The 13862-nt window shown below is 54.8% G+C and overlaps 1 protein-coding gene across 2 annotated transcripts in view; it reads right to left on the reverse strand.

The window, feature by feature from the left end:
- The window catches only part of STX18 (syntaxin 18), a 117891-nt gene that overhangs the window by 27535 nt on the left and 76494 nt on the right, over nt 1-13862 (reverse strand). For both annotated transcript variants that reach the window (XM_062213648.1, XM_062213649.1), the window contains exons 3-5: nt 8272-8387; nt 4791-4868; nt 4580-4646 (exon numbers count right to left, since the gene is read on the reverse strand). In XM_062213648.1, coding sequence (XP_062069632.1) covers nt 4580-4646; nt 4791-4868; nt 8272-8387 — 261 coding nt within the window. The remainder of the gene's footprint in view (nt 1-4579; nt 4647-4790; nt 4869-8271; nt 8388-13862) is intronic.

Raw genomic sequence — 13862 nt, forward strand, 5'->3', positions numbered from 1 at the left:
TTGGAAAGTGATAAAAACAGATTCTAATTATACCCAGAATGTCTACTGAAATCCTCAGGGAAATGGTAAATTAACTAGTTGAAGGCAATTTGAAAAAAGCATTTTTAAAAAAGTCATCAGAAAGATCAGTTTATGCCCCCGGATTTATTTAAACTGATTTCTCTAACTGAGGGCTGAGCATTTTGTAATTAGAGTCAAGGCAGCTTCCACCTGGCCAACACCTGCGTCCAGGTCCCATAGCTGAAAAACCTCGTGATCCTATTTCCAATTTAAAAAGAACAGAAAGAGCTAGAAAAGAGGGAGATAGGTTTATCAAATTTGGAGTAACACGTGGGAGAAGCTCCTTGCAAACCTTCAATAAAGGTCTCTACAAATACTAGCGAGAAAGGTGCTTATTCACCCAGATTTAAATACACCACTATACCTTCTACACCCCCAGCGAAGACTCTGGAGAGGAGGACACGTTCAACCCAACGTCGCAGTGCCACAGTCCCCAGCCTGTCTTCAGCCTAGGGCTCGTGCTCCGCCATGGGCCCTGCACAGCACCGAGCAGGGGTCCCCCACCGTGAGCAGGCCATCCTCAGCACGTGCACTCCCTCACTCAGCAGATATGCACTGGGCTCCCCCACGTTCTAGCTGACCCCCGAGCCCGGGCTCCCCGATGTGCCAGACCACAAACCAGATGTCCACTGCTGTCTGCAGCAATCTGACACTGCCACTGGCTTGCTGGGCGGGAAACAACCAGCTCGGGTGTGAGGGGACACGGTGACCACCCACGGCATGAGCTGTGAGTCAGTCACATGCAGGACGGCCAGGAGGCGGCTCTTCCCCTTGGGCAGTCTGTTCTAAGCCAGGGGACAACACATTTTTCCCGTACAGGGCCACATGGTAAATGTCTCCGGTTTCACAGACCACATCAGATACAGTCTGTCTCAAATTTTTCTTTTACAAACCTTTAGAAATTTGAAAAACAGGCTTAGCTCAGACAGGCCAAGGCTGGGTCTGGCCCCAGGCTGCAGTGTGTTCACCATATTCCAAGCAATACACGCGAAGCACTTCTCCTGGTTTGGAAAAAGGGGCGCTTTGGTGCGATGGCTCCATTCTAGAACACGTACCTTCTAGCACAGGACACCTGGTTTTCTTGTTCTGCTAGAGGTTTACAGAAAACATTCAGGCTGCTCTTCAACTAGCCAATAGGTTTTCCTTTACCACAACCAAAAACAAATGCAATAGTAACAACGTGAGCCCTGAATTTCTCAAACCAATTCTACAAAATGATTTTAACCATAACCATCAGCAACCAAAAGGAAGTGATACAGAAACAAAGAACCCAGAACCCAGCCTGGCTTCGCTGGGGAACAGGCGCTGCACTATAGGATGGGGTGGGGTGCACAGGGAGGAAGCCAGCGCGCTGACTGGGAGCTTTTCATGCCTGATGCCAAACAACACGCAGGGAGCCTGCTGAGAAAACACTGCCCGGGCACTGGGAGACTACAGGGCGGGCGGCATCCTAGCCGGGGTGGGAAGGACAGACACCCGGGCACTGGGAGACTACAGGGCGGGCGGCATCCTAGCCGGGGTGGGAAGGACAGACACCCGGGCACTGGGAGACTACAGGGCGGGCGGCATCCTAGCCGGGGTGGGAAGGACAGACACCCGGGCACTGGGAGACTACAGGGCGGGCGGCATCTTAGCCGGGGTGGGAAGGACAGACACCCGGGCACTGGGAGACTACAGGGCGGGCGGCATCTTAGCCGGGGTGGAAGGACAGACAGCAGTTCATTCACCACATGGACAGCGAGGGAAGTATGGGAGGCGGTGAGAGGCATTCTGGGGCAGAAAAGTCAGCATAAATTAAGGCACAAGAGCTCCAAGGAGCAAGGACTCGTCACAACAAATAGTAGCTGTGTCTGCCTTGACCTGAGCCTAAGTCTTTTGGACAAACTAAAAAACAGCGGCTGTGGTCCCGCGGTGGGGTCTTGAGCGCTGTGCCATGCTTAGCCTTTGGAAGACTTGGGGACTGAGGGAGAAATGAAACCTCCATGGATGCTTCAGGCAGAACTGGAGGAGAGGGCTGCAGCACGTCGGGAAGGGTCACACAGTCATTCCTCTCAAGGTCTTGCTCAGCGTCACTGGCACAGGGCAGCTCTCTGGCAGGAGACAAGCCTGTACCTTGCTGTCTAAATGGGAACAGTTCCCCCCTGGCTGGTTTCGTTTGTATTTTAGTCACAAGCTCCACTGAGAACCAGGAACTGAGCAGGCAGCAGCCAAAGCCTCTTCTTACTGCACCTGGGCACCTGCTAAGTCTCCGCCGAGGCCAGCAAGCAGCGATCTGCGTCTCCTCCAGCACAGCCGACGGCAGGCGCACCTCCTCCGTGGCCCGCTGGGGAAAGGAGTCTCCCCGCACCCCGCTCTGCCTGGGCTGCGCTCCTCCTCTCCAGTCCACTGCCCCTGACACCAGAGCTCGAGAACTGCGCCCTGCTCAGCCTGAGGTGCAAGGCTTAGTGGGGCCGTGGGGCCATGCAGCTAACCCACATTTTCTGAGCCGCAGGCCCTCATTTATAAGGTGGGGTAGCTGTATTTATGAATCAGGTGTTGGAGAAGAGTAAATGAAATAAATGAACTCGGCAAGCACTTACGGAGAGTTGCTAGGGCAAGCTGACGTTTACTGAGCCGCTATAAGCATTTTACCTCTGTTAACCCATGCTGTCCTCACAACAACCCCATGGTGTTGGTGCTACTGATTTCTCCATCTTACAGGCAAGGAGACCCCCGCACAGAGCATCTGGGCAACCTGCCCCAGGTCCCACAGCCTGTAAAGTGCAGAGGCTGTGCGGCCGCAGATTCGGGCCTGAGCCAGGCCCCTGGAGACTGGCCCGCTCTGAGCTCTCGCCTGACCTCACTCAGCACGGCGTGCCCGACTTCTCAGGCTTACGTGGAAACCCAGCCCACTTGGAAGCTGGAGGGTGACACTCCACTGCTTCTCTCCAGCTCCCCTCTCAGTGCAGTAGACAATAAACCGCCATCACCTGCTGACTGCTGGCTTCGCCGATCTACTTACTGTCTCCCACAACGCTTCTGTCCACCGGCAATGACATTCCAAATGCTTCACGAGTGTGTAGAAAAGAGCTCACACAGCAGGCCTGAGCCTGTTACCCTTAGAGAGGCCTGTTTGCCAAGGGTGGCCCCCGGCGGTGTCTGAGAGCTCGAACTTTGAAATTAGGAGAGTTCACACTCACCTGACTGGGGAGAGCAGCTCCCTGTGCCAACAACATGCTCCGGAGGCAGCTCAGGGCTGAACGCCTGCCTTCCATCAGGAGTCTGGAATTTTCTACGTGCCAGGTAGAAGTGCCTGTGTGAGCAGCTCTGATGGCCACAGGGAGCATCCCTGGTCGACAGGACCCCACATGCCATGAGTCACATGCTGTGGGCCTCCACCGAGAGGAGACTCTTGGACGCTCGTGTCGGGTCTCCTCTGAACTTTGTCCCAGTGCTGTTTTGCTCTGTAGCCTTTCGGTGTGACTGGTCACAGCCACATTTGAAGCCCTGAACCACAGAGTGGTGCTGGGGACCCCTGACATGGCAAGGACTGAGAGAATCTGTCCCCCAAACAGTTACATAATGTTAAGTTCTGAAAGAACATCCTGAATTGTTTCCGAATCCAGTTAGGAAAGGTCACGAGCTGGAGCCTGTGCACAGCACCACTGGGTCACGGAGCTACTCTAACTCCTAGGCAGGCTGTGCAGCTGCAGTGGGAGTGACTGCACTCTGACCACCTCTGTGGAGCCCAGAGATAGAGGCAGGTGCACGCACAGTGAAATACAGAACCTGGCAGCGTGGGCTTGGATGAGTTGCTGAACCTGCTGAAGCTGTCCCCACCCGCAAAGGGGCTCAGAACGGTGCCTGTGCAAAACGGCAGGTGCACACTCGGAGCCGGTGGCAGTGCGAGGGCTCTATCACGGAGGCATGCACTGCCAGTGACCGGTGACTTACAGCAGGGCCCCGGCTCCTCTCCTTCAGAGAGGATGAGGAGGGGCGCAGGCACTCACAGAGCCTGGGGTAAAATGGCTACAAGTGTAACAGTCTCCTAGTGTTACTAAGAAACTAAACGGGCAAGAGCACACACTTCAGACCAACAGCCTGGGCTCCAGCCTGAGCCCAGCTGCCTCTAGGCTGTGGGGCCGTGGAGGCGTTACCTCTGGGTCCCCGTCACCGAAGTGAGGATGCTCAGGGCTGCCAGTGCCGTACCCAGAAGGGCTCAGCCAGCGTCCTGTGCAGGAGTTCCAGGGCGGAGCTGCGCACAGTGTGGCAGGGCTGCGGTGAACCCTCTTCTGCCAAGGGCGTCTGGATGTTTATCCCTCCCAGGACATACAAAATGGTCAACTTCAACAGCAGCCTGCTCGAGACGGACTGAATTTTGAGTCCTGCCTGCGACTGCCTCGTGAGGGCCAGACCAGGTCACTTCGCGGTGGCCTGCAGGCGGGACGCCCCCACCCCTGGGTAAGGCTCTGTAAGCTCCAGCCGGTCATCACTATCAGTGGCGGCGTTAAAGAAGCAGCAGCCGTGAGGTGGTACTTACAATCTCTTCTTGTCCACCACTCGTTTAACTCGGATGGCTCTCTGTTCTGAGTAAAGTTTACACACTCCTGTTGCAGAAGAAAAAGACCCAAAACAGAGAGCATTGAAAACGGCTGCTCGGGCACAGGGCTCCTGCACTGCAGCGAGCGAGCTGAGCTGCGGGGCTCACTAGGGAGCGCGCCCCCCCCCCCCCCCCCGAGGAGGTGCAGTACTTTTCAAGTAGTCCTCGATGAAATCCAGAACGGCCGTCCTGTGCTCCTTCACCTGCTGCGAGTGGACCTCCCTGTGCGCTGCAACAGAGAGAGCGTTCAGTGCAGTGCTCGCCCAGCCTAAGAACATCCACCAGCCTCCCACCAGCTTCCTTCTTGAGGCACTCTGTCAAACACCGCTGGGAAACAAGTCTGTGTCAAGGGAGAGCACAGTTTTACGAGTGAATTTATTAGCTTTACCTGGGTGGGAGATTAAATCTGCAGAGAAACTACAGTCAAAGAATTGATGGGCTCCATCCTTACCCACATGCCATCCAGTCTGCTCCAGAGAACACAGGCGTGTGCGCACACACACACACACACACGCTCTGACTCTGGCTCTGGGTGGATTCACACACACATGCACTGACTCTGGCTCTGGGAGCATTTACACACACACTGACTCTGACACTGGGTGGATTTACACACACTGATGCTGGGAGCATTTACACACACACTGACGCTGGGTGGATTTACACACACTGACGCTGGGTGGATTCACACACACTGACGCTGGGAGCATTTACACACACACTGACGCTGGGAGCATTTACACACACACTGACGCTGGGAGCATTTACACACACACTGACGCTGGGTGGATTCACACACACACTGACGCTGGGTGGATTCACACACACACTGACGCTGGGAGCATTTACACACACACTGACGCTGGGAGCATTTACACACACACTGACGCTGGGAGGATTCACACACACACTGACGCTGGGTGGATTCACACACACACTGACGCTGGGAGCATTTACACACACACTGACGCTGGGAGCATTTACACACACACTGACGCTGGGAGGATTCACACACACTGACGCTGGGAGCATTTACACACACACTGACGCTGGGTGGATTCACACACACACTGATGCTGGGAGCATTTACACACACACTGACGCTGGGAGCATTTACACACACACTGACGCTGGGAGGATTCACACACACTGACGCTGGGTGGATTCACACACACACTGACGCTGGGAGCATTTACACACACACTGACGCTGGGAGCATTTACACACACACTGACGCTGGGAGGATTCACACACACACTGACGCTGGGTGGATTCACACACACACTGACGCTGGGAGCATTTACACACACACTGACGCTGGGAGCATTTACACACACACTGACGCTGGGAGGATTCACACACACTGACGCTGGGAGCATTTACACACACACTGACGCTGGGTGGATTCACACACACACTGACGCTGGGAGCATTTACACACACACTGACGCTGGGTGGATTCACACACACTGACGCTGGGTGGATTCACACACACTGACGCTGGGTGGATTCACACACACAGACGCTGGGTGGATTCACACACACTGACGCTGGGTGGATTCACACACACACTGACGCTGGGAGCATTTACACACACACTGACGCTGGGAGCATTTACACACACACTGACGCTGGGTGGATTCACACACACACTGACGCTGGGTGGATTCACACACACACTGACGCTGGGAGCATTTACACACACACTGACGCTGGGAGCATTTACACACACACTGACGCTGGGAGGATTCACACACACTGACGCTGGGTGGATTTACACACACACTGACGCTGGGTGGATTCACACACACTGATGCTGGGTGGATTTACACACACTGATGCTGGGTGGATTCACACACACTGATGCTGGGTGGATTTACACACACTGATGCTGGGTGGATTCACACACACACTGACGCTGGGTGGATTCACACACACACTGACGCTGGGTGGATTCACACACACACTGACGCTGGGAGCATTCACACACACACTGATGCTGGGAGCATTTACACACACACTGACGCTGGGTGGATTCACACACACTGACGCTGGGTGGATTTACACACACTGACGCTGGGTGGATTCACACACACATTGACGCTGGGAGCATTTACACACACACTGACGCTGGGTGGATTCACACACACATTGACGCTGGGAGCATTTACACACACACTGACGCTGGGTGGATTCACACACACACTGACGCTGGGTGGATTCACACACACTGACGCTGGGTGGATTCACACACACACTGACGCTGGGAGGATTCACACACACTGACGCTGGGTGGATTTACACACACACTGGCTCTGGCTCTGGGCGGATTCACACACACTGACGCTGGGTGGATTCACACACACTGACGCTGGGTGGATTCACACACACACTGACGCTGGGTGGATTCACACACACACTGACGCTGGGAGGATTCACACACACACTGACGCTGGGTGGATTCACACACAGACGCTGGGTGGATTCACACACACACTGACGCTGGGTGGATTCACACACACTGACGCTGGGTGGATTCACACACACACTGACGCTGGGTGGATTTACACACACTGACGCTGGGTGGATTCACACACACACTGACGCTGGGTGGATTCACACACACACTGACGCTGGGTGGATTTACACACACTGACGCTGGGTGGATTCACACACACTGACGCTGGGAGCATTTACACACACACTGACGCTGGGTGGATTCACACACACACTGACGCTGGGTGGATTCACACACAGACGCTGGGTGGATTTACACACACACTGATGCTGGGAGCATTTACACACACACTGACGCTGGGTGGATTCACACACACACTGACGCTGGGAGCATTTACACACACACTGACGCTGGGTGGATTCACACACACACTGACGCTGGGAGCATTTACACACACACTGACGCTGGGTGGATTCACACACACACTGACGCTGGGTGGATTTACACACACACTGACGCTGGGTGGATTCACACACACTGACGCTGGGTGGATTCACACACACTGACGCTGGGTGGATTCACACACACACTGACGCTGGGTGGATTCACACACACACTGACGCTGGGAGCATTTACACACACACTGACGCTGGGTGGATTCACACACACACTGACGCTGGGTGGATTCACACACACTGACGCTGGGTGGATTCACACACACAGACGCTGGGAGCATTTACACACACACTGACGCTGGGTGGATTCACACACACTGGCTCTGGCTCTGGGAGGATTCACACACACACTGACGCTGGGTGGATTCACACACACTGACGCTGGGTGGATTTACACACACACTGGCTCTGGCTCTGGGCGGATTTACACACACTGACGCTGGGTGGATTCACACACACTGGCTCTGGCTCTGGGCGGATTTCTGGTTCTGCCGGGAAAGGTACTTCCTGTCTCCCTCCTGCCATCTGTTTGACTTCAGTAAAGACTGTTCATTACTGCGGACAGCTTACGCTGAAACACTGATCAGGGAAAGGATTTCAAATTCGAAACCCGCAAACAAGGGCACACAGAGGGAATCACAAGTGGTTGTGCCACGTGGATCTTGTTAGCTACCTGACGTACTCACGGTCGTCTGCCTGCATCTTGCAAAGCAATTTACCGTCTGTCCGGAGCTGCTGAATTGCTTCCGAGCAGGTCCTCATGAAGATCTGCGCGTCCTGGTCTATCTGGTCTCGCTCTGTGTCTGTCATCCTGCCACAGTCGGACAGAACGTGGCTAAAAAGAAAGAGAACGTGAGGGCAGCAGCAAAGGATACCACAGTGCAGCCCCAGGGGGTGCGAAGGGAAGGAGGATTCTCTGAGAAAGTGACATGCGTGCCAGGACTCAAAAGAGGAGGGGAGCCGGCCAGGCTGGGAGGTGGTGGAACCAACACACTCGAGGGAAGGCAGGAGTAGAAAATGCTTCCTGAATAGGCCCAACGGAAGCAGCCCGCGGGAAGGGGAGAGGCTGAGAAGGCGGGGCCGCAGCTTGCCAGTCTTGTCAGGAACGTGAGTTCTGACTCTGGTGGCTCCTGAAGGCTTCCCAAACATGGCGGCAGAGGCTGACGTCAGAGGCCCCCCAGTGCTGCCGGGAAAACACGGCAGGACACACGTGGAAGCTCTGCAGATCTGTGTGACAGGCTGTTGTCCATGACAATGTCTCAGTGTGACCAGCAGTCTTCAAACCTCACCAAAGAGCCTTCAAAAACAAGACTCACTCTCCCTGACATAAGTTCCACCACCCTAGGCTTTCGGGGCTAGAAAGGACGCCCGCTTTCACGGACAGAGCACAGGGAGGCTCGGGATGGCTCTGCTGCCTCGCTCGTCCCTGCGAGCTCTGGGTGGGCACGGCAGCACAGCCACGCACAGTGATGCTACCTGGCCTCTACCAAACATGCCCACTGAGAGCCAGGCCCGCACAACGGGTGCAGACTCCGTCACTCCGCTCCCACCCACCCACCCGCCCGCCCAGCTGGCCACCCATCTACACCGAGAACAAAATACAGGCTCAACTGCCCCACATAACCACTACTGGCTTTGTGATGGTTTCTCCAACATCAGAAATCGGAAGGAATTTTCTCATTTTTATGACTGGATTGTTTAGTCCATCAAGAATGAGCAAGTTCAAAAATCAAAACTGAGGGGTCAGTGTGGCGGTACAGCAGGGTAAGCCACTGCCCGTGACACTCGCATCCCTTATCGGAGGCCACTTTGAGTTCTGGCTGCTCTGTTTCTGATCCAGTTCCCTGCCAGTGCACCTGGGAAAGGAATGGAAGATGGCCCAAGTACCTGGGCCCCAGCAACACGTGTGGGGAACCCGGATGGAGCTCCAGGCTCCTGGCTTTGGGCTGATCCACCCCTAGCTACTGTGCTTATTTTGGGGAGTGAACCAGCAGATGGAAGATCTCTCTCTCTCTCTCTCTCATTCTGCCTTTCAAATAAAATAAATAAATATTTTTAAAAAAACAAACCGCATTAGCCTGCTATAGATTTACTGAATTTTGAGTCCCGCCTGTGGTTGCCGTGGCAGGGCCAGACCAAATGATTTCTCAGGCTTCATATGGGCTGTGAGCTGGACACTCCTCACCCCTGCAAAATATTTTATGTAGCATAAAGTAAAGGCCAATTATTGACATAACACTTTCCATGGATTAACACTAGCCACTGTTCTTAGCATTCTGTGAATATTTACCCATTTAATTCTCAAAATCCTATAGGTACATGCCATTACAACTCCCACTTCACACATGAGCAATGGAGGCACACAGAGGCTAGGTAAGCTGGTAACTGGCAGAGCTGGGCCGGGCCCAGGTAGCCTGCTCTGGAGTCCTGGTTCTTTATGAACCACTCTAGCGGCTCCCTCGCGTGTGACCGGGAGAGTTCAGAACACCGGTCAGCTGACTGGCAGACAGCCGTCTAGGCACAGAGCGCTGATAGGCACGCGTGGCGGAAGACGCAGGAGCAGAGGCTGAGCGGCGGCGGGAAGAGAGCCTGATGCGGGGACAGGGACGTGTCCTGTGTGCCTGAGAGGCTGAGCCTGAGGAAGACAAACGTGGCAGCGCCAAGCCCGCGGAGCAGAGGGCAAGGAGCACGTGACGGTCGGTGAAACGCGGCACTCTCGCCTTGCTCATCCTTGTCAAAGGCCTGTCCACAGCAAACCCTTACTGAACCGGGGTTCAGGGAAGGAGCAATGGTGGGGCTGAGATCAGGGAGTGCAAGCGGCTGAGACGTAAAACCGTCAGAAGAGAAGCCAGGCTGTGGCTCGCCCCTGCGGTCTGGGGCCTGGGTCAGAGGAGGCGTGGACAGAACGAAGGAACACAAAGGGGAGAGCAGAACGAGTGCAAATGGAAAGCAAGCACCATCAACGCCGGCTTCACACTGCAATTCAGGACAAGAAGTGAAGTTCTCGGCCAAATGGTCCAGGACCAATGCTTTGTTTTGCAAAGGAAGACACAGCAAACAGTCTTCTAACCACTTCGGGATAAAATCCTGAGAAACCAAGGGGATTTTAAGTAATAATGGATCGCTCTTTCAACTCTGCATTTATTATGGAAAAAAGGAAAAGTCACTGTGACACACAGTACAATGGCCACAAACCTGAGCCAGGGCTGACCACAGTCCAACACAATGAAACGCTTAACACAGCCTGAGGAGTCCAAGGAGAGACAAATGGTGCCGTCTACAGGCTCGCAGCAGACTCGTAGCTTTCACACGTCCGGCACTCAGAACCCTTTGGTGGCTTGGATGTCATTTCATTTATGTGACTCCTTCTGCCTTGATCCTTCAGAGGCTGCTGGACGGCCTGGCCCTGGAGAACCCTGGCCGAGTGAGACACGATGAGGACAGAACCTCGGGGCCACAGGTGACGACTAGGAAGGTGCTGGTGGACAGAGAACCAGGAATGGGCAGCGCTGGGAACTGATTGGGGATCTGAGATCGACAGACAGCTTTCTCGTGACTACTGATCTAAGTGCCGCATGTCCCTGGCGCCCTGGCTGACCCCTCCCAGCCTCTCTCCTCTCCTCAAGCCACCGACTCCGCTTCCCCATCTTTAGCGCTCCGGATTCCCGTGAACTCCCTAAGCTCTCGCCTGCCTGCCTCTCCATCTCTGGCCCATGGAATCGACTCTCCCTACTTCTACTGGTACGGAAGAGCTGCCCATCTCCGGCTACAGCCACAACCTCCCCACGGGCCCTAGTTGGACCACCAACTTCACATGTGTTAACAGGTGTATGCAGTGCTAGCCTGTGTGGCCCACGGTGAACACTCGAGTATTCTAGTAACATCGATGGCTCCTGCTTACTGGATCGTTCCCAGCTACAAATACACATGGTCTGATCACTCACAACTTTAAAACAAAACACATTCTTTCAGTTCCACTCCCTGTCTCCTACCAGTTACTGTCCAGTTTCTCTCAGTCCCTTCTCATACACAAGTACACTCCGGTCTCCATTTTCCTGACGATGCTCTCTTGAACCCAATCCTAGCAGGCTTTTCTCCTCACTGCTCCACTACGGTCAGTGCTCCCCGGGCCGGCAGTGGCCTCCGCACTGGCTCAGTCCTCACCCCACCAGCACTTTCCACGATGGCTCCTCCTCCTCGACGGCTTTCCTCCTCTGGTCTCCTTTCCCCCATGCTCTCTCCTGTTGCCCCGCCCGCCCCAGCTGCTTGTTCCAGCCTTTGGGTTGGCATTTCTCAGCTGCCCCATCATGCTAGGTCTTGGCATCTCTTCACTGTTCACACTTGGCCCCCGTGGAGCTCAGCTGTCTCATGGCTCTGAACACAGCTTTTTGTCAGCACACACTTCTTTAACCCGAGACACCTACGTCTAAGTGCCTGCTCAGCACCCCTGTTCAGAACCTGCATGGCAAATACGTCCCTAACTGAGCTCTTGACTGCAGCGTGCTCCTCCTCCACCATCCGCACCTGGGTCGGGCAATTCCACTCCTCTTCGCTCAGGCCCAACCTTAGAGACATTCTTCACTTTTTTTTCCTGTTCTATCAACAAACTTGTTGGCTCTACCTTCAAATACTTCCAGAATCTGATCTCTTCTATCACATCTGTGCCACCACTGTGGTACACGGCCCCTGCGTCTCCTCCTGGCCTCTAACAGAGGCCTGCCACACAAAGCTGTTATAAAGGCAGACGCTATCACTCGTCTGCACAGACCTTCCCACGGCTTCCTACCAAAGAAGAAAAGCCAAGGTCCTTCCAACAAGGTTCTTCAGATGAACCAGAGGATCTGCACTTGGCAGGCCTCCAGGCCCCTGTGCCCATCCACACACCTCCTCTCCAGGCCCCCGTGCCCATCCCCCACGCCTCCTCTCCGCCCCCCCCCCCCCCCGTGCCCATCCCCATGCCTCCTCTCCGGCCCCCCCCCGTGCCCATCCCCCACGCCTCCTCTCCGGGGGGCCCCCGTGCCCATCCCCCACGCCTCCTCTCCGGGCACAGCAGCCTCCTCGCTGCCCCCTAAGTGTTCCAGAGAAGCTCTGGAGCTGGCTGCTGTCCCCTCCCTCCAGAGTGTTCCTGCCATAGATGCATCTACTGCTCCTCCCTGCATTGGGGGTCTGCACAAGGCCACCCTCTCAGCCAGGTCTTCCCTCTCCAGGTCCATAGCTGTACTCACTCCGACATCTCTCAGCCCCCCACCTCCCCCTCACAAAGATCTCTGCAGAGCTTGAACAGTGTCCGTCTTAGCTGTTTCATTGCTTGTCAGATTCCTCACCAAACCCTTCCCACAGGCAAGGCCTCTGTCTGTTCCGTGCTGTGCTCCTGCCTAGCATTCAGTAGGCTGAAAAGTCAACAATCAAGTACTTCTAGAATGCACTGAATCAATGAATGGGAGCCCCTCCTGAACTGACTGCACCCCACCCCAAACCTGAGGCACCCGTCTAAGGCCTGCTCCAGAAATGCAAGCCACGGGCGCGTCGGAAATGCCCTCATCCTGAGAACGGCCTGTCCGAAAGAGCGAGGGGAGGAGCCGGAGCTGAGGTTCCTCCCGGTCCCAACCATCGCTCCTCTCCTATGGGGCGGCCCCTTCACCAAGCCCTGCCCCACTCATTTTCTGCGGGACAGGTGGAAAGGGAGCCAGTGACCCTCCCCTCCCTGAAGCCTGAAGAGCCACAAGTTATCCCCTGTACTTGGCACTGCTGAGTTTCTCGTTCTAGTAACTGGTCTGGTGCAACATGCTAACAAAGAATGCACTGCTACCGGAGGCAGAAGACCCAAAACAGACCAAGGCACCCAGGAGCTCCACTCCTTGTCCCCGCCTGCAGCCAACCAGGGGCTCTCCCTCTGCGGAGGAGAGGAGTGTGCAGAGGGCCGGAAGCCTTCCCCACGTCTCTACTAGAAACTAGCGCGTCGAAAACGGAGGCTAGCAGGTCAGGGACACACCGCTCAGACAGGGACTCGCTTCCAAGTGAACCTGCAGCCTGCGGACAGAGCAGACCTAGAAACGACTAATTCCAAGAACATTAGATTAACATCCTCCTCCACGTTTCTATTTAATGGAAACTCAGCCCAGTGAAACTGAAAAGGTCTAAAGGTTAATTTGATAAAACTGATTACTCAATTAAAAGGTGCGGTTCCTGTAGGATACATTTGACATATACATTAACCTTTTCAATTGGAAACTGACAGTGTGACTATTCTATTAGTCACAGCAACAGAAACCAAGAACACTGTTTTCCCCCAAGTGGTACTGTTTTGTTG

Source organism: Lepus europaeus, chromosome 16 (genome assembly GCF_033115175.1).
Source record: "Lepus europaeus isolate LE1 chromosome 16, mLepTim1.pri, whole genome shotgun sequence".
In the NCBI taxonomy this organism is placed as follows: domain Eukaryota; kingdom Metazoa; phylum Chordata; class Mammalia; order Lagomorpha; family Leporidae; genus Lepus; species Lepus europaeus.